Here is a 27,835-nt window from a genome sequence, read left to right on the forward strand (position 1 = left end):
GCTTGTCTTGTTCTAGAAACAGAAAAAAAGGCCAGAGAAGCTGGAGATGAAGGAGTGAGGGGAAGGTGGCAGGAGCTAAGGGCAGAGCCTTGGGCTAGAGCTAATCAGGTGTGGACTTGAAGGCCACTGAAAGTGAAGTGGCACAAACAGATTCGTATCTTTAAAAGATGACCCTGGATGCTTTATATTGAATAAACTGTGCGAGGGCAAAAATGCAAATAGGCAGACCACTACAGGGGTACTGTTTTCTTGGGTTAAAGTGGTAGCAATGAGACAGTGCCAAGTGGTCAGATGAAAGGAGAGCTCACTGGACTTGCTGGTGGACTGGATGTGGGTTAGGGAGAACAAAGGATGGCTCCTAAGGTTTTGGTTAGAGCAACTGGGTAAATGATGGTGTCATTTACTGAGATGGGAAACACTAAAGAAGTGACTAATGATAGGAAAATAATGAGAATTGTCTATTGGAGTGGAATGGTGGGGATGAATACCTGATTAAAGTAGCTTAAAGAGAACAGAAAGCAGGGAAGTGGACACAGAAAGCATAGACAAGTCTCTTATCAGATGGCTATGATTTGGGGTCAATGGAAAGAAGAAAGGCATTCCAGGCAAGAGAGAGTATATTTATCAGGATCTAGAGGCAGAAATGAACTTGGCTTGTTCTTGTGACAGTAAAAAAAACTGACCTAACAAGGAAGGGGAACATGTTGGGTAATAGTGGGAAATAAGACAGGTAACATGGAGCCAGATCATGAGCAGCCTGAGAGCCAGTTAGAGGTGTTTAGACTTGATGTAGTAAAAAGCAGGAGTCATGAGCTACTTTAATTAGGGAAGTGATATGATGAAAGTTATATTTAAAGCAGATTAGACTGGCAGTGGTACGGGGGATAGAGCAGGAGGCTGTGGGAGAGCCTGGAGGCTGTGGCAGCAATTCAAATGCAAGAGGATGAAGGCCTGGACTCAAGTTTGGGCAGAAAGAACAGACTGGAAAGGGAAGGCTTGGGGGAATTTTGATACCTGACTAAATAAGGAGAATGATTTCAGGATTCTGGACTTAAGTCATTGAGAGGATAAAGGTGATGCTGAGAGGCAGAGAAACTTGTTCTGGGTGTGAAAGCGGGAAGGCAGTGGTGAATAAAAAGATGAGCATACTAGATTTGATATGTTAGTGGGACATCAAAATGGAAATGGAAGGTTAAAATATAGAAGTGGAGTTCTGGGGCATGGTCAGGGCTCAAGGCAAATAAGATATCGGGGCATCAACAGGACAAATGTAATGCTTGAAGTCCTGAGAATGGACGAAAAGATGCTTACTAGCATTAGTCATTAGGAAATGTAAATTAAAACCAAAATGAGATACTAATACACATTCACTAGAATGAATAAAATTAAAATTGACAATACCAATTGTAGTCAAGGATGTAAAGCTTTTGGAATTTTCATACATTGCTGGTTGGTATGTAAAATGTACAACCACTTTTTATTGCTAACAATAATTCATTGTACAAAGACACTACAGTTTGCTGATCCCGTCACCTGCTGCCCAATAAAAAAGAACAACCGGGCCGGCCCAGTGGCTCAAGCGGTTGGAGCTCCGTGCTCCTAACTCCGAAGGCTGCCAATTCAATTCCCACATGGGAAAGTGGGCTCTCAACAACAAGGTTGCCAGTTCAACTCCTTGAGTCCCACAAGGGATGGTGGGCTCCGCCCCCTGCAACTAAGATTGAACGTGGCACCTTGAGCTGAACTGCCACTGAGCTCCTGGATGGCTCAGTTGATTGGAGCGCGTCCTCTCAACCACAAAGTTGCTGGTTCGACTCCCGCAAGGGATGGTGGGCTGCGCTCCCTGCAACTAATAACGGCAACTGGACCTGGAGCTGAGCTGCGCCCTCCACAACTAAGATTAAAAGGACAACTTGAAGGTGATTGGCACCCTCCACAACTATGATTAAAAGGACAACAACCCTGGAAAAAACTTCTGGAAGTACACACTGTTCCCCAATAAAGTCCTGTTCCCCTTCCCCAATAAAAAATCTTAAAAAGAAAAGAAAAGAACGACCAATACATGCAAAACTGTGAATGAATTTTTAAAAGTCAGATAAGAACACATATTGTATGATTTCATTTACATTAAATTCTAAAAACAAAACTAATCTAAAATGATAAGAAACAAATTGGTATTTGCCTAGGTGTGGGGATTGGATGAGGATTTAGTGTAAGGAGACATTAGGAAACCTTAGGGTGAGAAATGGTCTCTGTCTTTTTCTTTTTTTTAAATTGGGGAATATTGGGGATCAGTTTGTTTTTCCAGGATCCTTCAGCTCCAAGTCAAGTCATTGTTTTCAATTGCCTTGTGGAGGACGCAGCTCCCTAGCCCATGTGGGAATCGAACCAGCGACGTTGGTGCTATGAGCACTACACTCTAACCAACTGAGCCAACCGGTCGCCATGTTCTCTGTCTTGATTGTGGTGGTTACAGGATTTATACATTTGTCAAAGCTCATATAAATGTACACAAAATAGATGGAACAATATGTACAATAGTATGTAAATTTTGTTTCATTACAGATTAATTTTAAAAAGCAGTGATCCACAGTCAGTGTTAATCATTAAAGCCCTATTTATAATTGTCCTAAATAGGAAACTAAATGTTTCTCTGAGAAGGACTAGTTCAATAAATTTGGGTAAACCAATGAAATGAAGTTCTATGTAGCCATTAAGAACATATTAGAGAAATAAAATTATTGATCTGGAAAAAATCTCTCTACTTTTTTAGTAAATGAAGGTGAAATAAAACAAGCCACCTAATAGCCTCCCAATATGTAATATAATTTGGGTTATGTCAATAACTTGTGCTTATATTTTTTATAATGATATAATTCTATACAGAGCTGAGTTATGTAGTAAGCTAAGCCATGATTGCTTTTCCTTTCTTGCATAAGTTTTTGTTTTCCCTGCACTTAATAACTGTTTTCACTTGCTTAGTTTTCTGTATACTTACTCCTAATTCAATCTCAAACTTTCTGCTGATCTAAACGTAAACTGTCCAAAATGGTACATTTATTAAATGTGTGTGTCAATCGACAATCTTTACCCAGAAGTCAGTAAATATGTTTCTTAAAAAAATAAATGTCAAGAATTAGTTTATAGGACAAGCAATGCATTTTTTTCTTTAGGCATTTTGGTCTGAAGAATAAAAATGATATTACTTGCTTTATTCAGGGTTTCTGAGAATTTGTAAAACATTGCTTAACAATTTTAACATGAAAAACATTTTCTTGTTCAACTTGGCAAGAGTGGAAGGGAAATCAGGGACATGTTAGTCCAAGTTTATGGGGATAGTGCCATGAAGAAAACAGCAGTGTACAAATGTATTAAATATTTTTCTGAGGGGAGAGAATGCATCACTGATGAAGAGAGGTCAGGGCGGCCAGTAATGAGCAGAACTGATGAAAACATTACAAAAATTCATCAAATTGTGTATCAAAATCGTTGGCTGACTGTGAGAAGCATAAAAGACCAAGTAAACATCGATAAAGAAACAGGAAAATCTTAACTGAAAATCTTGGCATGAGAAAGGTGTGTGCCAAAATGGTCCCGAAGGAGCTCTTGCATCACGACAATGCTTACACAGCACTGTCTGTGAGGGAGTTTTTAGCCAGTAAACAAATAATTGTATTGGAACACCCTCCCTACTCACCTGATCTGGCCTCAAATTATTTCTTTCTTTACCTGAAGATAAAGGAAATATTGAAAGGAAAACATTTTGATGGCATTCAGGACATCAAGGGTAATATGACAACAGCTCTTATGGCCATTCCAGAAATAGAGTTCCAAAATTGCTTTGAAGGATGGACTAGGCGCTAGCATCAGTGCATAGCTTCCCAAGGGGAGTACTTTGAAGGTGACTGTAGTGATATTCAGCAATGAGGTATGTAGCACTTTTTCTAGGATGAGTTCACGAACTTAATTGTCAGACCTCGTATGTTCGAGTATTAAAAAAAAACAACCCAATAAATTTAAAAGGATAAAAATAATAAAAGTATGTTTTCTGACCACAATGGAATAAAATTATAAATCAAGAACAGAATAAAGTTTATGAAACTCATAAATCGATGGAAATTAACATACTCATAAATAACTGATGGGTCAAAAAAGAAATCAAAAGAGAAATCAGAAAATAGTTTGAGATAAATAAAATGAAGACATAACATAACACTGCTAAAGAAGTACTTAGAGGGAAATTTATAGGTGTAAATGCCTATATCAAGAAAGAAGAAAGATGTCAAATATCTTAAACTTCTACCTTAAGACAGTGGAAAAAGTACAAACTAAATTAAAACAAGCAGACGGAAGGAAATAATAAAGATTATATTGGAAATTTATGAAATAGAGAATACAAAACAACAGAGAAAATTGAAGAATCCATAAGCTGGTTCTTTGAAAGATCAACAAAATTGACAAAGCCAGATTGACTAAGAAAACAAGATAGAAAACTAAAATTACTAGAATCAGAAATAAAAGAGGAGACATTACTACTGTCTTTATGAAAATATAAAAAGCATTTTAAAACAATACTATGAACAGATATGTCAATAAATTAAATAACATAGATAAAATGGAAAATTCCTAGAAAGACACAAACTACCAAAACTGACTCAAGAAGAAATAGAAAATCTCAATAGATCTATCACAAGAGATTGAATGAATAATAATAATATAAACTGCCCACAAAGAAAAACGCAGCCCCAGATAGCTTCACCATTGAATTCTACCAAACATTTAGAGAATTAATACCAAGTCTTCACATACTCTTCCAAAAAGTAGAAGGGTGAACACTTCCCAACTCACTTTATGAGGCCAGTGTTATCCTGATACCAAAACTAGACAAAGACATCACAAGAAAAGAAAACTACAGATTAATATCTCTTATGCATGTGAATGTAAAAATCCTCAAAAAAATATAGCAAACCAAATTCAACAGAACTACACACACACACACACACACACACACACACACACACATCCTGTGACCAAGTGGGATTTATCCCAGAAATGCAAGGTTGGTTTAATAACTGAAAATCAATTAATGTAACACATCATATCTAAAGAATAAAAAACAAAAATCACATGATCATCTCAATAAATGCAGAAAAAGCATTTGACAAAATCCAACAGCCTTACATGATAAAAAAACAACAACACACTTAAGCTAGAAATAGAAGGAATATATTCAACATGATAAATGGCTTTAAACTTACTACAAAATAATGGTAATCAAGACAGTGTGGTATTGGCATAATGATAGACATATAGACTAATGGAATAAAATTGAGAGTCCAGAAATAAAACTATTGTCTACGGTCAACTGATTTTTGACACGTGCACTAGGAACATTTCAAGAAGAAAGAATAGTCTTTTGAACAAATGGTGTTCGGACAACTGGATATCCACAGGCAAAAGAATGATGTCAGATCCTTACCTCACACCACATACAAAAATTAACTCAAAATGGATCAAAGACTTAAATGAAAGAGCTAAAATTATAAAACTCTTAGATAAAACAAAGGGGTAAATCTTGTCCTCGGATTTGGCAAAGGATTTTTAGATATGACACCAAAAAAAAAAAAAAGTATAAGCAAAAATGGGTAATTTGGACTTGATCAAAATTAAAAACCATTTGTGCTTCAAAGGATACCATCAAGAAGTGAAAAAACAACCCCTAGAATGGGAGAAAATATTTGCAAATCATATATCTGATAAGAGACTCTACCTAGAAAATATAAAAAATTCTTACACTTCACTTTAAGGGCAAAAGATCTGAATAAACATTTCTCCATGGGAAGATATATAAATGGACAATAAGCACATGAAAACATGTTTGACATCAACAGTGATTAAAGAAAAGCAAATCAAAACTACAAGATACCACTTACTTCATATCCACTAGGATGGCTAGAATTACAAAGTGAACTAAGTGCTGGTGGAGAAAATTGGAACTCTCATACACTGCTGGTGGGAATATAAAATTTTAGAAGCCACTTTAGAAGACCACTCTGGAGTCCCTCAAGTGATTAAACATAGAGTTACCATATGACCCAGCAATGCCACTTCTAAATATATACCCGAGAGATTGAAACTAGGTGTTCACAGAGAACTTGTACACAAATGTTTATAGTAGCATTATTCATAATAGCCAAAAGGTAGGAAAACCCATGTCTATCACTGATGAATGGATAAACTTGTGGTGTATCCACACAATGGAATATTATTCAGTCAGAAAAAGGGACGAAGTACTGATATACGCTATAACATAGATGAACCTTGAAAACATTATGCTAAGTAAAAGAAGCCAGTCCCAAAAGACAACATATTGTATGATTCCATTTATATGAAACATCCAGAACAGGCAAATCTATAGAGAAAGAAAAGAAATGAATGGTTGCTTAGGACTTGGGGAGAGGGAGAATGGGGAAGTAGGCAAGTGATAGCTAAAGGGATTTCTTTTTGAGGTGATGAAGAGGTTCTAAGGTTGACTGGTGATGGACGTACAACTCTGTAAATATACTAAAGACCACTGAATTGTACACTTTAAATGAGTGAATTGTATGGTGTACAAATTATATCTCAACATAGCTGTTAAAGAGAAAAAATGTATAAATAGAATCATATAGTACGCAGTACTCTGGCTTCTTTCACTTTGCATAATGCATTTGCAATTAATCCATGTTGTTGCATGTACCAGTAGTTTATTTCTTTTTAAGTTTATCCATTCCCCTCCATTAAGGAACATTTGGGCTTTTTCCAATTTGGGGGGATTACAAATAAAGCCACTATAAACATCCGTATACATGTTTTTGTATAAACATGGGTCATCATTGCACTTGTTATAATAGCTGTTTTAAAATTTAAAGTCCCTATTGACTAATTTTATCATTGCTGACATTTCTGGACCTGCTTCTACTGACTGATTTTCCTTGGTTATGGGTCAATTTTCCTGCTACTTTACATGTCAATAAATTTTTATTAGATTCTGGAGAGTAAGAATTTTACATAGTTGAGTGTTTGCACGTTGTTATCTGCCTCTAAAAAAGTGTTGAATTTTCTTTTGGCAGGGTAACAAGCTTGATCCTTTGAAGCTTGTTCTTAAGCTATTAGAAAGTATGGAGGACTTTACTAAAGTGTTGACTTGGCGCTAATGCTAAGGTGTAACCCTTCTGGAGTCTCTACTAAAAGTTCTGGCTGTTCAACAAGATCTATCCATGTAACCGGCCATTATGTGAACATATCCCTGTCCCCTGAGAGCTCTAGGAATTGTTTAGCTTATAGTTCCCCAATGATTTTCTTTGTCCAACTTCATAGAATTTCAACCCACACCTTCTCAGCTGACTATTCAACCAAAGATTCAGGGAACCTCATGCTGATTTCTGGAGCTCTTTTTATCTCTAGGTCTCTCCTTTCTGATGCTCTGTCCCCAACTGCCTCAGCTTCCTCAAACTCCAATCTGTTTCTACAACCCAGCAAGACTGCCATGTTCTTCTTGGGTCCCCCTTCCCTGCACCACTGGTCCAGAAAGTACCTCCTGACAGAAAGGTGGGGCAATTTTAAGACTCATCTTGTTTGTCTTCTCTCAGGGATCACAATTCTGTACTTCTGTTGTCTGTACTTCTGTCTTAAAACAGTTACTTCATATATTTTGCCCAGTTTCCTAGCTGTTTACAGAAAGAGAGCAAGTCTGCTACATTATTCTTTCATGACTGAAAGTGAAATTTGATCATTCTATAGGGTTTCTAACTGTCTTGTGGGATTTTTCACATTCTCCCTACATGAATGAGTGTAAGGTTTAATGGATTGAATATGAACTTTGGAGCCAAAGAGACCTGGGTTTTACTGAGTTGATGCTTTCTAGTTGGGCAACCTTGGACAGGCTACTTAATGTCTGTGAATTCTGTTTCTTTAGCAATAAAATGGTGTGCAAGGTTGTTGTTGGAATTAATTGAAGCCATGTAAGCACTTAATAAATGGTTGTTATGATGATGATGATGATGATTTATATAACAGCTATTTGTTTATGTTTCACTTCTTCTAAGCAATCTTGAATCAGGGATTTGGCCTATTTATCTTTGTGTACATTACCTTTGCACAGTGAAGCACAATAGGTTTCAATATAAATTTGTTGACTGAATAAATGTTGATCATTTGTGGTTGATTAGAATATTATTTTAAGCTTTCTTCACAATTAGTTTTGTGTAGACTTGTTTAAAAGTAAAAATAATGCTATTAGCTGTAATGTTTCTGAATTTGCTTATCAAAGCAGGAGGAGCCCTTCATCACGTAGGAAGAAGCGAATTTGAGGTGGTGGCTCCATAAAATATATATACTTCTGTTTCTAACTCTTCTTTACCATTGTCTGAAGCACTGGTCTTCTGAGGTCTTAGATCTCAATTTTGAGATCCTGATATAAGTGCTAAAAGAATTACTCTCCCTACCATGCCTAAATTTGTTACAAACTATAATCTTATCCGTTAACTAATAGACAATTTAGCTTCAAATGGAAAACTAGAAGCACATACGACAAGTATTAGAAAAATCGGCCAACTGAATATAGTTCTAGATAACTAAATAACATTATCGTTATATTTTTTCCCAATGTGCAATTAACTAAATCCCAACAGTCTTCATTTTGAAAAACTTATAGTTTATAAATAGAACCTAATATTACACTAGTTTTAATTTAATAATAACATTATATTATTTTGGACTATTATCGGCATTTTTTTAAAAGATTTTATTGGGGAAGGGGAACAGGACTTTATTGGGGAACAGTGTGCACCTCCAGGACTTTTTTCAAGTTAAGTTGTTGTCCTTTCAGTCTTAGTTGTGGAGGGTGCCGTTCAGCTTCAAGTTGTTGTCCTTTCAGTCTTAGTTGTGGAGGGCGCAGCTCAGCTCCAGGGCCAGCTACTGCTGCCAATTGCAGGGGGCGCAGCCCACCATCCCTTGCGGGAGTCGAACTGGCAACCTTGTGGTTGAGAGGACGCGCTCCAACCAACTGAGCCATCCGGGAGCTCAGCAGCAGCTCAGCTCAAGGTGCCGTGTTCAATCTTAGTTGCAGGGGGCGGAGCCCACCTTCCCTTGTGGGACTTGAGGAGTTGAACTGGCAACGCTGTGGTTGAGAGCCCACTGTCCCATGTGGGAATTGAACCGGCAGCCTTTGGAGTTAGGAGCACGGAGCTCCAACCACTTGAGCCACTGGGCCGACTCTCTTTTTTTTTTTTTTTTTTTTTTTTTTTTAAACAGAACATTCTCAGTCTTACTCCTTTTTTAAAAAACAAAAATTATTTCTTTTAATGCTAGCATTTAATAATAGTAACATCCAAAGTGTTCCCACCTAAGATTACTCATTATGCGCAACTTTTCTTCTGCTATAATATATATCAATATATTCTTTTTTTAATGTAAGTGAAACAGATCATCAGTGTGGCTCTTCCCACTCACAACAGGAGGAAAATAATTCTTTGATATGTTATAGAATGATTCATATAAAAAAGAAATGACTTATAAGACTGATGGGAAAGTCAACCAAATTGTATTCCTCTTTGCATGGTTAACAGAAGATAACAATTACATTCTGTATGCAAAGCGGAAAAATTAATTGAAAAAATTTCCTTTTTGGCAAAAAGAAACTCTATGAAAAGGACTATAGCCCCATGATAAAGAAAGAATCATGTGTGGTTTTTAAGTCTGAATATTTTCTGTAGATAATGTGCCTCCTCCAACGTTTTCAATAATCAACTCTACTTCCAAGAATCTGAGATATTCTTCCCAGTACTACATTGTATCAAACAAGGCATATACTCTTCATGAGATGTGCTGCTGTGAAAATCATCAGACTATACCTCAAAACTGCAAACTTCAGTTCAGAATTTAGTGGTAGAAAATAGGTTCTGAATGAAAAACCTCTTGTTTTAATCCATTGGCTAGAATACAAAGCAATTCTAAAAAATTCAGAAAATATCTACCTAGTCCACACTTAAAAATTGTCCCATTTACTTTGGAACCAATGTGTTTTACATTTTAATTTATCAAAAACAAATCATTTGCACTTTAATCAAATATGTTAGCCCAAAAGGGTGAGAAATGGACTTCACACAGAAAAAAAATGCATATAGGTAAGCCATATATTGTTACAATATATGTATCCTTTTGTAGAATTCATAAAAAAGAAAAAAGCTATGTCAAAATATTATTTTTAAATTGAAATGAGACACAAAAATCCATGAAAATGCAAATTATTTTTAAACTACATTTGGAAAATAGTGGGATATAGTGTATATGTTTGGACATAGTTTAAAAAGCAAACCATTCATTGGAACTAGATCAAATAATAAACTATTGAATCGACTCTTTTGAAATACTTGAGGGTCTTGCAAGAAAACAATATTCTCATCCTCAAAAAAAATTATTGACATGAATTATTCATGCTTCAGTTAAATTAATGTGTTACAAATGAGAAAAATATACCATTCTGGATCAAGATTCCTAAGTGTAAAGGAAAGGCCTAGAAAAAAATCTATACAGAGTATCTAGCAATTCTTTCTAACATGGAGGTACAAAGACTCATACAGATCTCAGAAAATTACAGCATACAGACCCCTACCTAAAAATTTGATTAAAATATGAATTCCCAAATCGCTGTAACAGCTTATAAACTAGGACCACTGGTCTCTAAAGTAGACCTGGGCGATATTAACCCTCCATCTTTTCATAGCTGTCTGTATGTATGTGTCAGTAATTACTACTTTTTAAAGGAGCTTGGGTTAACTACCTCTATTAGAAAGAAGTCTGTTTCCCTCAGTATTTAAATTTACCATAAAATTGAAATAAGATTCCACATCCAATTCCACAATGTGTTGACTGTCACCATGTAGGTGAGTTCTTTAAAGAAGACTATCCAGGAATCTTTTTCTGATGTATATGTCTACTGCTATCTGTTCAGTTGACTACAATAGAGAAAACAGGCCCAACTTCCCAGAGCACTGCGCAGTATGGCCTTACTAGCTAGGTCTTAAACCCAAACCACCCCTGATTCCCATTAGGAATGAAAACATGTCCTAAAAGTGTTGCGGAGGTAGATAAAATAAGGACACATTTTAGGATAGGGTTTTTTATACAGTTCTACATAACCCTAGGATTTGTCCTAGGATTTGGGGTCTCTTACTTGGTTCCATGTCCTATTTTCCAAGTAGAATTAGGTTTTAAGAGTTCTTGTAATTTAAGAATTTTTAAATTTCAAGTTTGTTTGTTTTTGACATCTCTGAATCCATTGCCAAATTACCATCTTACTTTTACATTTTTCCTTGGATCTTAAGGATCACACCAGAAAATGAATAGTACAAATACTTAATAGTTTCTACTACTGGTAGAATTTTTTTATATTTGTCTTTCTGTGACCAAGATAAGGAATAATTTGCAAAAGAAAATTGTATTAAAATCTTTTTTTTTTTCAATCTTACAATACTCTCACAACAAGGTGATTATGTTACCACCTCTTTCCTATGGATCACTGGTGAAAAATCAGCACAAGCTGTTTGATCAAGATTTTATAAACTTTCTATTTTAACAGAAAAAGTTTATGATTTAAAAAAGGTTTTAAAAATCTTTGACCTAAGGCCGGCCTGGTGGCTCAGGCAGTTGGAGCTCCGTGTTCCTAATGCCGAAGGCTGCTGGTTTGATTTCCACGTGGGCCAGTGGGCTCTCAACCACAAGTTTGCTGGTTCGATTCCTCGAATCCCGCAAGGGATGGTGGGCTACGCTCCCGGCAACTAACAATGGCAACTGGACCTGGAGCTGAACTGCGCCCTCCACAACTAAGATTGAAAGGGCAACAACTTGACTTGGAAAAAGACTTGGAAGTACACACTGTTCCCCCAATAAAGTCCTGTGGGGGGAAAAAAAATCTTTCACCTAGAGGTTACCAAAAGTAGAAAACTCAGCAAAGCCATGTAGGACATGGAGAAAGGTGTGGAAAGTTCAGTATTGGAATTCCAAGTCATAGAGACAGAAATTCTGATGCTACCATACTGTTCTTTTCAGCTTGCCTGGTATGTCCTCTACTTTAATCTCTGCAATCAAAATATGATTCACCGTAAAATCACCAATTCAAGGAAACCTTCCCACACAATGACAATTTATCCTTATTTCTATATCCTGAGAACACAGGCTTTGGAGTCCAACTGCCTTGATTTGGATTTTGGCCCTGCTAATTATCCACTACACAGTATGTAGCCTTGGTCTAATTGCTCTAAGTCTCAGTTTACTCCCTTGAAAAATCAGGATAATAATAGAACCTATCTCATAAAATAGCTGGAATGATTAAAAGAAAAGTAATCCATGTAAAGCCCTGAGAACATGCTTGATATTATTAGTTAATATTATTTCTATCATTCATACACTCTCCAGCATTATTTCTCCTCATATTATGTAGGTATTATCTCTTCAGCCAGATTTCTCAAAGGTGGAAACTATATTTTATATGTCTGTTTTCCTCACAGTGTGTAACAGGGCATTATGCTCTTACTAGGAATTAAAAAAAATACCCCAGAGAACCTTAGCATAGAAGGGATCTCAGAGGTCAACCTAGTTAAACCTTCCCCCTAAGTCACTATTTTCTCTTGTAACACCCTAGATAATAATCTATACTCTATCTTGAACAGAGCATATATCTTGCACACAGCTGGTGACAAGACATTCACTCTTCTCAAAACAGCCAAATTTATTAAGTAGTTGTCATTGTTGGAAAATCCATTCTAAGGAGGTGAAGAAGCTGGCAGCTTCTGGAAAATAATTTGGTAATACTCATTCAAGAGCTATACAAATTTTCTGTAAATTTAACTCCTAATACTATATCCTTAGAAAATAAGAAAAAAAATCTGTCATGCATGCAAAGGTATTTATTACAGCACTATTTATAATAACGAAATCAGAAATCAACTTAAATGTTTAAAAGTAGAGAAATAGTAGAGCAATCATAGTGTACCTAAATGAAACAAGGTCATTAAAATTAAAAAAACGAAGATTAAGGTGGGACATATATATAAAATTAATGTCAAGTATAAAAGTAAAACCAATTTACATGTACACCATGATTAAAACCATATACGAATATGTATATCTGTGGGAAAAGACTGGAGGGGATGGAACATATAAAAATAAAAACTGTATTGATAGGATGGTTTAAGAGAAAGATCTTCCTTTTGTTGAGCCAAAATCAACCTATTCCTTTCTCCCCTCACTGTAATTTTCACTTACTCGCTCTCATTCTGCCCGTTGACATTACACAAAATAAATCAACTTTAAATATTTGAAAATGATCATCATAGTTTTAGTACCCTCCATCTCTGTCACTCTGGAAGACACATTAGAGAGACAATGCTGACATCAGGGAGACTCATTAGGAAACTCAACTGTCATTCACCAAGGAAGCAATGACAACAGCCTGAATCAGCACAACGGCAATAGGGTCAGACTTTAGAAATATTTCAAAGACAAAACCAACGGAAATAGTAACCAAAAGGATGTGAGAAGTGAGAAGAAAGTAGGAGTTGAACACATTCCTCGTCAGGCTGATTGGTAAAATGATGCTGCAATACGAAGATAAGGAATCTGGGAGGGGGAAATGCATGCGTGGTCAGAAGGATATCTATATGCCTATATATTGATGGAAAGATCAATCTGTAGTCAGGGAGACAAAACCAGAGATCTAGAAAAAGGCAAAGATAAAAGCAAAACATGAATGAAATAGAAAACAGACAGAAAAAACAATAGAAGTGATCAGCACAAGCAAAAAATGACTTTAAAAGGAGTAATAAAAATAATGATTTGGGGCAAATATAACCTAGACAAACAAACAGGGCACAAATAAACAGCACTGGATATGAAAACAAGGAAATAACTACAGAAACGTAAGAGATTTTTTAAATTATGAGACCTCCATTAATAACTCATACCAAAATATATGAATACCTGAAGGTAGGAGAGAGGAAGGTCAGGTATTTATACTTTTGGTATGAGTTATTCATGGATGTCTTTTATAATTTTAAATGTTTCTATACTTATTTCCCCTTTTTAGAGAAAAACAGAGTACATCTCTATAAACTTTAAAGAAAATTAAAAAAATAAAAACTGTCTAATTAATTGATAAGTTGGACTATATTAAAATATAATTAATATTCTGTTCATCACAACACACCATTAAGAGTAAAAAGGCAACTCATAAAGTTGAAGATATTAATATATTCACAATACATGTATTTGACAAAGGACTTACACGTAGAATATATGTGCAGAACTCCCACAAATAAATAAGAATGAAAGACAACCAAACAGAACCCAATAGAAAAAAATGACAAACCTTGAAAAGACATTTTACAAAAGAGGATATCTAACATGCTCAATAAACATATGAAAAGGTGCTCAACTCATTAGTCATCAGGAAAATGCAAATTAAAACCACAATGACATACTACTACACACCCACCAGAATGGCTAAAATTAAAAAGATGGAAAATGCCAAGGGTTGGTGAGGATGTGGAGCAACCACAACTCTCATATATTGCTGATGGGAGTGTAAATTGGCACAACCACTTTGGAAATTGTTTTGTAGTATCTATTAAAACATATCCTTTGACGCAGAAATTCTACTCTATTCCCACCAGAAATGTGTACACATTTCACTAAAAAACATGTTCAGGATGTTCAGAGCAGTACTATTCATAATAGTCAAAAGTAGGAAATTATCCAAATGCCCATCAAGACTAGATGGATAAAAAGTGAGAATGGTCTACAACAACATACAAAAATATGGATAAATATTGCAACATAATGTGGAGTGAAAACATGGTTCATACTCTATGATTCGGCATCTATAAAATACAAAACAAGAGAAACTAATCTATGCTAATACAAGTCAGGATAGAGATATTTTTATTGAGTGGAACAGTGTCTACAAAGTAAGACTGGGTTTTCTGGGGAGCTGGTAGTATTTTATTTCTTGATTTGGGTACTGATTTCACATGTTTATTCCACAGGGCTGAGGCCTGGATGAGGCAAACAAGATACCTTCGGAGCAAAATTTAAGGAGGCATTCACTCTCACTTTGTTTGCCTCACTCTCACCTCAGCCCTGGTGTTCAATTTGTGAATATTTATTGAGCGGTATCATTATGACGTGTGTATTTTTCTGTATATATGTATTATACTTCGATTAAAACATGTTAAAGTGATTTGTTCTATCTCACACCACAAATAAAAATAAACTCTAAATGTAATAAAAATCTAAATGTAAAAAGAAAAACCTTAAAACTTTTAGAATAAAATATAGGAGAATATTATAAATGACCTCAGATAAAAAAGGATTTCTTAAGAATATCCAAAAGCACATATTAGAAGAAAAGATTTGACTACATTAAAATTAAGAACTTCTCTTTAGCAAAAGACATCTTAAAGAAAATGAAAAGACAAGCCACAACCCTGAAAAAATATTGCAACATAAATAAGTAAAAAACAATTATTATGCAGAATGTATTTTTTTAATCAATGAGAAAGATAAATAACCCAATAGAAAAATACATGAAAGACTTGAATAGTTACTTTATATATAAGAAAACCAGAGTGGCCAATCAATACACATGAAAAAATGCTCAAACTTAGTAACAATCGGGAAATGTAAATCAAAATCATGTGGTATTACCATTTCACATCCTGTAAGTAGGCAGAAAAATAAACTGATAATTTAAGTGTTGACAAGAGGAGGAAATTCTCCTCTACTGTTGGTGGAATATAAATTGGTACAACCACTTTGGAAAACAGTTTTGCATTACCTAATAAAGTTGAAAATGTGTAAGCCCTAGGACTCTGGTATATTCCCTAAAGACACTCTTGCACATGTGTACCAGGAGGTGTATACATGAATGTTTATAACAATTAAAAACAAAGAATGTATATTAAGAGAGAGACTATTCTACAGTAGTGAAAATGAGTGAACACCCACACACAAATGGATGAATCTCATTTTTGATGGTCAAGCAAAAGAAGTAAATCAGAGAATACCTAGAGTATGATGACATTTGTATAAAAATTTTTAAACAAGCGGATATACTCACAGACGGTAAAACTATAAGGAAGAGTAAGGGAAGGGTTATCATAGAATTTAGGAGAATGGTTACCTTTGGAGGAGGAGGAGGGGGTGCAATGAGGAAGGGTCACATTGTGGCTGCTAAGGTAGCGACAATGTTCTGCTTCCCAGCCTGAAAGGAGGATATATGGATGTTCTCATTATTCTTTAAATTGTACATGCTATTTTACATATTCTGCTGTATGCATGAAGTATTTCAAAATGAAATAATTTTTAAAGGCAATAAAGTGTTCTACGTAAGTATACACGTGTAGGAATGTGTGTGTTCCATGAAGGAACACAGAATTCTTAGTGGGAAAATGTCAGTAAGCACTTCACTAGACTTACTAAAGTATTCTCTCATGGCTGGCTAGCTAAGGAACTAGAATTGACTGAGTTTACCACAAAATCCTGATCTTTGCAGACAGATGACCCTTGAACAATGCTGAGGTGAGGGGCACTGACCCCCATGCAGTCAAAAATCCGAGTATAAGTTTTGACGCCCCCAAAACTAAGTTGTCCCTTGGTATTCAGGGGGATTGGTTCCAAGACCCATCACCAATACCAAAATCCACTGATTCTCAAATCCTCTACATAAAATGGCATCGATCAATGCACAGAGTCAGCCCCAGCATCCACGGACTCCCAAACGCAGAGTGAAAACAGTAGGGGTATTTATCGAAAAAAATCTGCATATAAGTAGACTCGTGCAGTTCAAGCCTGTGTTGTTCAGAGTCAATTGTATATACTTCCTACTAAAAATGTGCTTGGAAAGTGTTATTAAATGCCTTATTTAATCTATCCATTGAATCATTCATTCTCAAGTTATCCTGTTTTCATTTCAGTTGGTAACAGAAAGAAATTCTTAATTTTAAAAGATAAAAATCTAGTTGATACATGCTCATTCTTTTCTTAACCTTTATTTTTTAAACCAATCTACATTAGCTATATCTTCCTTGAATAGAATCAGAAGAAAGTTGCATCAAGATCTAAAGCCATTATCATGTATGACATGATACTGAAAATGAAAAATATTAATTAAGACTCTTTCTATGTATTAAACATAACATAGAGTTAATGAACCAGAAGTAATCTTCAAAGGTTACCTGCTATAGTTAATATCTTTAAGTAAGACTCAAATTATTTCAAGCAAATAAATTAATCTTAAAATAGCCCCTGAAAAGGTTTTATGGCATCCCTTCTGCTAGGCATCTGAAAATTCTTTATGTCTAGCTCAGCACCCTCTTAATACAATGTTGGCATTCAGTAAACTTTATTATCCAGACAACAGAGTGTGGATTTACTTAGGGTACAGTGGGGCCCTAGCAAGTACTCAACTCCAAGTCTCTCCTGAAAGAAGTAGGAAGGTAAAGGGCTCAGAGCCCTGTCTGTTTGGTTCCAGTGACTCCAACCCCAGCCCCCTGGCTTTTCCCAGGGACCTACCTAAAGATGGTCTCTCTCCACATAACCAAGAGTTGACTATCATTTTGTTTTCACTTTGACTTGAGTTTATCCATAACTTTTTCTCCCCCAACCTCCTCCCACCCAATTACCCCAGTAATCAAGAACTTATTTATACTTCCAGTGAATATGAATAAACACCTAGAATATTTTTTTAATCCTAAAAATAAGTGAGGAAAGAGTGAAGATGGGGAATATATAAAATGGAGTCACTTTAACTAAGCTACTAAAATGATTAACATTATGAATGTTGACGCATGAGGAAAGACTTCATTCTTGTTCTATCTACCCTGGAAATTTATACTTGTTTGAACTTTCCAGTCCAATGTCAGTGCCTGGATATACATATGGCCCTCCCAGTAACCCTCTAATTAACTCCTAAAGGACTCATGTATACATCCACCTGACATCCATTATCCAGACCACTGGGACATGATCAGACCTCCTAGCACCCATCTTCCACACCACCTGGCACCCAACATCCTGATTGCTGGTCATCTGACTGATAACCATCCTGGATCAATCTTAGGGCTAAGAATGCAGGACTGGTAATCCTCAAGAATGTACTTTTTGCCGTAACAACTTTTAACTTTTCATTGTCTTTGGAACACTTCTGGGTTTTTGCTTAGCTGTGTTTCCAGTTTGTAAACTCTAAGACCCCTGAATAAATCTCTATCATTTATTTCTTGCAAAGCCTCCAGACTCTCTTTGAGTATGTTTGTTACCTATAAATGAAAGAAAATCTCAACTTTTTAAAATTCATGAGTACCTTTTATAAAAGACATATACTGGAAAGTCTTTTTCTTCTCCTAGTCATAGACAATTTCCTCTAACAAAGTATATTTCCTTCTTGAAGACAGTACTTTTTAAGAATAAAGACTCCTTGAGGTTAGGGGGTAGTTTTGTTTCATATTTTTATACCTGGCACACTCCACTGGACGCTGTTACTGTGATATGACCTGTGTAGGAACTGAAAAATGTCCACTGTGTTTAACCAAAGCAATGGAGGATCACTCAAGTTTTGCCTTACCTGACTGTTGCATTCCTCTTCTTCCTCATCGCAGTCTAGACCCTGATGGGCAATCTCAGTAGTGCTGTTCTCCTGAAAGAGGTTGTTCTCCAAATCAGACACTCTGGTGACCTCAGTTGTGACTTTTACTTTCATACTATGAAAGCCAGTTGAGACGATTCCCACTTGCAGGTTTACGGGCTCCCCCTCGAACAGCAAGAAGTGAGAGTTTATCCCTTCCTTAAAACCAGGGGGCTGGTAATCACGTGGGGTCACTGCAAAATGAAAAGGGCAGAAAACCAAAAAAACTGAGTTTCAATAGAATAAGTGAGATTAATCTTTCACATGTAGCAACAGATACGCATATCTCTTTCAGATGCTTGCAAAATCCTTCTATTTATATAAAATATTATTTCAGCACTGAAGGAGAAATTGACTAGAGGTCTCCACCTACCTGCATTATAGTAGTGGAGTTTCATAGTAAGTATAACATCATTAGGAAGGGGTCCAAGGTTCTGCATCAGTATATACAATTTACGGATCAGCAAAACACTCGCTTTCTTAATATCTTCACTGTTTGTTGCACTTTTGAAGCTTATATTACTGCTACAACCACATAGAAAAACAACATACTTTTCAATTATATACAATATTGAAAATACATTTCAAAAAGAACAAACTTTTATTATATGATCAAATAAATATAAATTAAACATCAGGACACTCGAGACTATTTTTAGAATGTAACTTAGAGGAGAGTGTATACTTTTTGCAATGTACATACAAAGGACTTTTTACATACTAGCAAGTTCCCTCAAGGCATTTTAAATATAACCTGATTTTTAAAAAAAGTTTGATTTACAAATAACCACATGCTATAATATTGAAAAAAATGGATTTGGAATTAGGAGACTTGACATCTAATATTGTCTCTGCTGCTAACTAGCTGACTGACCTCACACAAGTCACTTAGACACTCTAGGTCAGTTAGCTCATTTGTGAGATAAACTTACACACATTTCTATACCTCTTCAAGTATAAAATCAATCATCAGCTCTGGGCCTTTCTACCATCTAGTTATCTCTCAGAGGTATGCCTTCCTCATTTTTACATGGATTATGACAATCACTATACTTGCTGCTTTTATTCTTGTCCACACTGCAAAACATTATCCACACCACTGTGAAATAATATTCCTAATAGGGAATTCTGCTCATGTCACTCTCTTGTTTAAAATTCTTGTAACACACCAATCACCTTTCAATCAAATTTGAGAATGGTGTGTGTACAATGCTTTTCAGACCAGCCGTGCCCTCACCTTCACCTTTATCTGCAACTGCTACCCAGTTCCTTTTCATTCATGTGTATTTGCATATGCTGTTCACTTTGCTTATATTGTGCTTTTCCCACTTCCCTTCCTGACTTTCCCAAATTCATCCTTTAATACCTAGCTCATGTGTCACCTTTTAAAGGAAGACTTCCCTGACAATCCCTATACCTCACCCCTGTTGATAACTATTTGTATGTCCCTCTCTAGACTATGAATGGTTATATCTTTCATCTCCACAGTACTAAGTTTGTGCCCAGTTACAGTAAGTACACAATACACATTTGCAGAATTAATGAATGAACAAGTTGAACTAAATTACCTTCCAACTCTAAACATTCTTTCTCTCCAAAATTTTCTTTCCCAATTAGTCTCACATTTGAGTACTTTCCAGGAAGGACTGTGACTGTAATATATTTGCACTATGCCTTTCACATAGTAAGCACTCAATATTGAAAAATCATCCTAAGTAATTGAGCTACCGGAGGCAGGATGAATTCATAAAACAAACATTATTAAGTAAATACATTTGCTCCTGTTTCAATTTTGAACAACTTAAAGTTTTGTTTACCAGGATTTAGCCAATTCGAAACAGGTAACCAGAGTGAAGGGCTATAGCCACGTAGCTAAGGGGATCTTTCAGTATATATCATATTCATGTAAAATCATATTCAAGATTCCCTAGCATTCTTTTAAAAGAGAAATTATCTTTACTACGGAAAAGGTTGTAAGGTAATTTTACATGAATGATCATTTAAACAAATGCCTACCTTTGGTTTATAAGAAATTAGTAGTATGCATTACCTTCTCTCCTCCTTAGTAGCCGAAAGATTTGGCCATTTCTGTTTTACTGCTCACCTCTTGGCATATGTGCTTTCATAACAAGAGAGATTAATCTGGTTGTCAGTAGTACTTACATTTGAATTTCAGAGAGGAATAGGCAACTGTTTTATGTAAGAGAATATGTAAGAAAAGTACCATACAATCTGTAAAGTACTACACAAATGTTAGCTAATGATGGCTAATATTTTAATTCTCATTCCTAGAACTTACTTCCTCTTCACATCTTAGTGCTATTTTTAAGTTTTACAAATGAGAAGATAATTAAGGAAGTGAATCTTGGAGAGAAATCCTCAAACTTGCAATAAATGATGAAGCAGAACTAATAGTACGGAAAATTGAGAATTAGGCCATATTTCTCTTCAGTCATTTCTTTCTGGGAAACTCATCCTACTAACGTGGAGTTCTCTACTATCCAGAGCTTTTTACCATCATCTGCCCCCTCCACTTCTATTCCATCTCATCAGTAATACTTAGCTCTATCCGAATCCAAAAGCTACTAAGAAGGAAATAAACGTTGCTCCTCAATAAAACATCTCCATCTGCACTAAGGACCTTCTGAAGCAAATGTTCTTGTTTTTGCTATTTAACTTGGAATTTTAGACTTGACAGGAAAATGCAGTGCTTTCCAGTCTTTTCCATACAGGGACACACATAGATAATTATATTTGTATTACATACTTGGGTAAGTGATGAGAAAGTTTGTGTTTATAAGTAAATAGTTCAGGGTTTCATCTACCCCAGGTCCGATCTGGCTATATCGAGAGCAGAGAGGACCAATATCTTGGCATAGCAATTGAGAAATTTTGGTTTAGTGGCTAGATAGAGCCTTATGAAATTCTTCAATCAACACCATGTAGACAGCTTCAGTAACATAATTTCTACTGCTATGCCGCCCACCAACCACCATTGCGGGCAAGGACCACCACCATCACCACCCTCACCACTAGATACCATTTGCTAAGTGTTTACTATGTGCCAGCCATGGAAAAAGCTTTATATATGCATTATAACTTAATAACCACAGCAACCATATGAATTAGATATTATTAACTCCACTGTGATGATGAGAAAACTAACATTTAGGAAGGTTGAGTAATCTGCCCAAAGTTACATAACCAATCATAGTCAGAGCTGGAATTCCAAGCTAGATCTTTCTGCTGTAGGAACGCTTAACCACTAAACTTAACTGCCTTTAGACTCTACTCACATCACCTATGAGGAAGAGAGGGAATGAAGCAAAAGAAGTCTCTATTCCCACCAGGAACCCATAGATTTCAGAAATTTAAACAATTATTATAATCCCTCTTTATAACGGTGTTTTTTTGTAGGATTGTTGGGGGAGTTACAAAGGAAGTATAACACCTATCTTTGGCCTCAAGAGGCGTATGTTTACCTCAATAATATATATTTCTCATGTTTATTAAACAATTAGATTCTACCTGTCAAAATCCATAGTGGCTCCTTTTTTTGTGTATTTGAATTTGAACTGGTATATCTCAGTCACTTTCTAGAAACATCAAAGGGAACAGAGAAATTACTTTAAAAAATAAATCTAGAATCTTATAATAGATAAATAACATTTTCATCATGTACCTACTATACTTCCTACTTACCTGTTTGTTTCACAGCATTACATTATTCAGGAGTAACATTTGCAGATATAAAGATAATTTTTCTTCTCCATGCTAAAAATGAGTTCGATGGCAAATGCTATTGTTACCTTTTAAAGCTGGAAAAACTAAGGCACAGAGTCAAGTATCTGACCCAGAATTGGTAAATGACTGTGGACCCGATTGAGAAACCATCCATTCATGTAACAGATATTTACTGAACTTTGTGTCAGGTGCTGAAGTCACGGTGATGAATGTTACAGAAAAGGTCCCTGTTTATCTGGAATATACAGTCTGACGGGAGAGAGAGTCAATAAATAGGTAAACAAACAAAATAAGATAATTTCAGGTAATAATGAGAGCTGTGAACAACATGAAGGAGATACGAGACAGAGAGCACAGAAGGGGCGAGGTGCTGTTTGGTTTGGAAGGGCCAGGAAGGCCTCATTTAAGAAGTGATGCTTGAGCTGAGCCTCAGTAACAAGAGGGGTCAGTCATGTGCAGACCTGGGGGAAAAGGGGGGGGTGTGCCCCAGGCAGAGGTAACAGCAATGCAAAGGCTTTAAAGTAGGAAAACAAAGCCTCTCCCAGGATCAGAGGGGAGGCCAAGTGCTGGCCAAGAGTGAGCAAGGGGGAGAGCATAGGAGATGAGGTTGTAGAGGAGGTTTTGGGGCCTTGTCAACCACAGGAAGGGTTTTAGATTTTATTCTAAGTAAACCAGAGTCCATCGAAAGGTTTTTAAGCATGGGAGTGATTTGCATTTTTAAAGATCACCCTGGCGATTTTAAGAGTGCAAAAGGGAAGAAGTGGAAACCATGAGAGCAATTACGAGGCTACTGCAGTAATTCAGGGAAGACTAGAATGGCAACAGGAAAACTGGAAAAACCAGAAAAGGAACCAGGATCCATGATTTCAGGTCTTGGTTTTTTGATCTTGCACTGAAAACTAGATACTACTGCTATCTGCTCTCCTGAAGGACAAATTTCCTTGTGAGAGATATACTCTATCTAAAATAAAATGATTATCTAGTAGTTGAAGCAAACATTTGGCCCAGATACATTGTAATTCACCCCCAGAGCTGGAGAAGGTGTTAAAGACAGGCAAAGGGTTTAAGTTAGAACACAAAAAATACCCTTTATTCATCCGTTTCTGTATTTGTTCTTTGACAATATGGGAATGAGGATCTTAGATTGATCAGAAAAAGTCTCAATGTTTTTGTTACCTTTCTCTATTCTAAGATTTAGTATTCCATTAATCACAAGTGATCAAGTCCTAGGGAAATTAGCTCACATTGCTTAAACTTGAAGAAGACTGATTTGTAATGGAGTTAATTTTAAAAGAGAAAAATATTTTTCTAGTAAGATGGTCTACTTGAGAAATCAAACCAAGTTCAGAAGGCTGCTTTGTCAGTCGGTCCTCTATATCTGTGGGTTGCACATCCGCGGATTCAACAAACCACGGATCAAACATATTTGGGAAAAAAATGTTATGTAGTTGCTGACATGTAGTATGTAGTTAGACCTATGATGGCTGCATCTGCACTGACCATGTACAGACTTTTGTTCTTGTCATTATTCCCTAAACAATACAGTGTAACAACTATTTACATAGCACTTACATTGTATTAGGTACTGTAAGTAATCTAGAGATGATTAAAGATTAGGGGAGGATGTGCGTAGGTTATATGCATATATGAAGCCACTTTACTTGAGTATCCGCAGATTTTGGCATTCACAGGGGTCATGGAACCAATCTCCCGAGGGACAACTAACTATACAATAGGAGAGGTAAGTGAGAGTAGAGGTTCCTACAGCTGAAAGGTTCACTCCAGACAGGCTAGTTACACAGCGTCCTCTCTTCCGCTGATGCTGGGTGTAATTGCCCTGTCAAGTAAACAATGCCTATTTTTCCTGTCTGCCCACGTTTCTCAATCAATTGTAGCTTTTGATGCTCTGAGCTAACTTTTGTTTTTGTTTTTTTTACATTGTGTCAAGAGTAGATTTTTTAGTAGCTGGTAATTTTATTAACAGTTTATTATTTGGCCCCTGAAACAAATAATGAGTAGTTTGTAATTGTTTTACAGAAGATGCTAATCCTTAATAACTTTAATCTGACTCATTGATCAAGGAAGGTATATTTACAGCTGGCACAACTAGCCTCTTCTTAACACCTAAAATGTGTTTTTTTAATGTGTTGCCTAATAAAGATTACCCTTTAAACTGTTCATGAATGGTTTCTATTAATCACACTGAATATATCCACATAGACCACAGCAATGGCAACATACGTATATAGCCCTTCCTTTTCCCTCCACATTCCAATCCACTGGCAAAACCAGATCTTTTCAGGTCTGTCTCCAAAGCATATCCCAAGTTCATTTGATTCTCTTCATCTTCACTGCCATTGCCCTATCCAAGCTGCCACCATCTCTCTTCATTTGATCTGCTTGCTTCCAAATTAGTCCTCCTATAATTCATTCTGTTCTATGGCCAAATAGAATTTTAAAAAATACAAATCAGGCCATGTTATCCTTTGCTTAAAACTCCCAATGGTTTCCCATTGCCCTTACAGTAAAACCAAAATTTACCGTGGTCTACAAGGCCTTACTCATCTGTCCCCGCCTACATCTCTGACCTTACCTCCTCTCCTGCCTCTTTCCCTCCCAGTCCCTAAGTTCCGGGCTCACGGCACCCTCTCTGTCCACAAACATACAAGAAGCCTTCCTGCCTTAGCACCCTTGCACAACTGTAGTCTGGAGCACACCGTCTCCAATGGACAATAATGATATTATGGTCAGTGATATTATCAGTCACTGCCCTAAATGCTCTACGTCTATTCATTCTTATGTAGCCAGCACTCTGAGGTAGATATTATTATCCTAGATGAATCTAGTTAAGTGGTAGAGCTGGGATTTGACTCCAGCACCTGCAATGTTAACTGTGGTGATATTCTGCCAGTCACAGCCGTTGCCTGTCACAGACCTCATAGGCTGCCTCCTCTGGCCGTTCAGTCTCAGCTCACCATGGCCCCTCAGGGAGGCCTTCCCTGGACTGTCTTCTAATCCCTCTTCCTCCATTCTCTATCTCAGCACTCTCCAGCAAACCACCTTCTTTTATTTTCTCTATGCCATTAGGACTATCTGAAATTGATTTGCTAATTTTTGTTTTCTTGCTTCTTTTTATACTCTCTCATTCGAATTAAGCTTCCAGAGAGCAGAGACCTTGTCTATCCCATTAACTCATGTGTTTTTTTTACCTTGAACAGGGCTAGGCACATAAAGAGAATCTACTTAATATTTGCTGAAAGAATAAATATTCAGCCAGAATAGAGGGTTTCAACAAGGATTTAAAAAAAAAACAAAAAACAAAGTCACTAAAAGCATATTGTAGCTAGAAACAAGAACCACCTAAAGTTAAGTTCCTGAACTAGTCTATTAAAAGTGTGCCTACTGCCCAACAGGCACAAAGAAATAGATGGTGAAACAGTAAGATTTGTGTCCTCACAATATTCATATATAGTAATTCTTTACGGGTCTATCATGCAGAGTTGTGTAAATCTTTTCTCAGTATATATAGATTTTGGCCTAGACATCTCATTAATGCCCTCCACACATTTTGTAGTGCATGTCTGTAGAAAAGCTACACTATACTTCTTCATCACTTCAGTTACTTTTGTCAGTTTGTCTCTTTCATGAGAACAGATGCACCACAACTTTGTGCAATGCTCAAAACTCTTGTTGGCCTCTGGCCTGGGTAAGCACACTTTATTTAAGACAGAGGTTTTCAATTGTGTACCATGACAGATTCTTCACAAGAGTGCTGCAAAGTTTAATCCATGTGTAAAATGTATTTTTGTTTCAAGTAAATACTAGTATTTGTTATTGATTGTGCAGTTTTGTTTTGGGGAGGATACACTTCTACAGATAGGAGTCAAGAAACATGGTACAATATAAATGTCAAAGAAAGACTATTTTTTTATGAGAATGTTGTTTTGCGAGTATATACAAGAATGAGATCGGGGAGGTAAATAGTTCTATTAGTGACTTGATGCTAAATAGCAACCATAAAACAGTATAACCCCATGGATACTTTTAGGCACTATGAATATTGCTATACCATAGTTGTACTGTAATTACTGCTGACTTGTTTGGTGTCCCTTTGAGTCTTTTAATAGCTCAAACAGGCCACCAAATTTTCCAGTCATCAAAAGTCTGCCATGAACACAGAAAGGCTAGGGATCACTGCTATAGGAAAGAATCGGTAAGCGTTCCAAATATTTTTTCTGGGTCATAAATGATAGCTCAGAACTTATCATAAAATAAGCTTTTGTTTCTAACTTCATTATTATATATATATATTGCCTGCATCAAAGCTAATTTAATAATTTTCTTCCTACTTGGTAAGATTTTTCTGTGGCTAAGCCCAATTTGCTTAGCATTTCACTACCTCAAAACCACTGGTTTCAGACTAGGAGTTTTACTTGCATAAGAAAACATAATAATTTATTGCACTAAGGAAGTGACCAATTTATGAACAATTTATCAGGATGGTTTAGTTGGGAAACTTCCCCTCCAACGTATAGGGAATAAAAGCATTTTGAAACTACGCAAGAGACAAAGATAAATAGAGGTAGTTTGGCACTGAGGAATTGTTACCTACCTGTATGCACCAATTTTCTTCCACCTTGCTCAAACAGCTATTTATAATCTTGTCTATCAAGGATATTAAAGACTAAAAAATGTTTAATTTAGTCTTGAATGCCACGGATTAAGCTAAACCCATTGTCTTAGAAAAGGAAAACTGAAAGCAAGGAAAGAGGAAAGAAAGCTAGAAGGAGAAAAAAGAGGATAGAAAGAAAAAACAAAAACAAAAATCAGAAGGCTTTTCACTCCATTTCTATGCCACCTCCACAGCTACCATTTAAAGTAGCACAAGTAACTATGACATGTTCACGACTAATATTCACTCTGGAAGACAGAAAACAATAATTCACAATCTGGTTGGGAAAATAAAGTAATCTGCATGAATCAATTGGGAGTGTTAAATTGTAAGGTCCTGCTGGAAATTTAGAGAAGGAAGAAATTAGTGTGAACCGAATAGGCAAAGAGGCTTTCATGAAATATTTGTACATAAATTGGCCTTGAGGATGAGTAGGACTCAGTAAGCAGAAGGAAGAAATTTAGAGAGAAAAGCAAAGAGGTGAAGCTCTGAATATCTGTGAAAAGGTCAAAAAGAGGAGAATTTAGCTGGCAAAAAAAGTTTAGAAATATGCCATATCTTCCCAAAGGCCACAAACAGAAAGGATTCAGAATTAGTTAAAATAAATAATGAAATGTGATTTTTATACAAGCAGAGATTCTTAACGTTAACATGTTAGAGAATAGGCTCAGTTCTACTCAATGCTTCTTTTTCCAATGCCC

The 27,835-nt window shown here is 36.2% G+C and overlaps 1 protein-coding gene across 6 annotated transcripts in view; it reads right to left on the reverse strand.

Moving 5' to 3' along the window:
- HORMAD2 (HORMA domain containing 2) overlaps nucleotides 1-27,835 on the reverse strand; it is a 70,269-nt gene that overhangs the window by 20,159 nt on the left and 22,275 nt on the right. For 5 of the 6 annotated variants that reach the window (XM_019743038.3, XM_019743037.3, XM_019743040.3 and 2 more), the window contains 3 exons: nucleotides 22,247-22,314; nucleotides 19,092-19,243; nucleotides 18,659-18,912 (listed from right to left, as the gene is read on the reverse strand). In XM_019743038.3, the coding sequence (XP_019598597.3) occupies nucleotides 18,659-18,912; nucleotides 19,092-19,243; nucleotides 22,247-22,314 (474 nt within the window). Of the gene's footprint in view, nucleotides 1-16,219; nucleotides 16,301-18,658; nucleotides 18,913-19,091; nucleotides 19,244-22,246; nucleotides 22,315-27,835 lie in introns of all 6 variants that reach the window. The other variant, XM_019743042.3, reaches the window with a different exon arrangement.

This window comes from Rhinolophus sinicus, chromosome 9 (genome assembly GCF_057876585.1).
Source record: "Rhinolophus sinicus isolate RSI-liver-muscle chromosome 9, RSI-T2T, whole genome shotgun sequence".
Taxonomy (NCBI): Eukaryota; Metazoa; Chordata; class Mammalia; order Chiroptera; family Rhinolophidae; genus Rhinolophus; species Rhinolophus sinicus.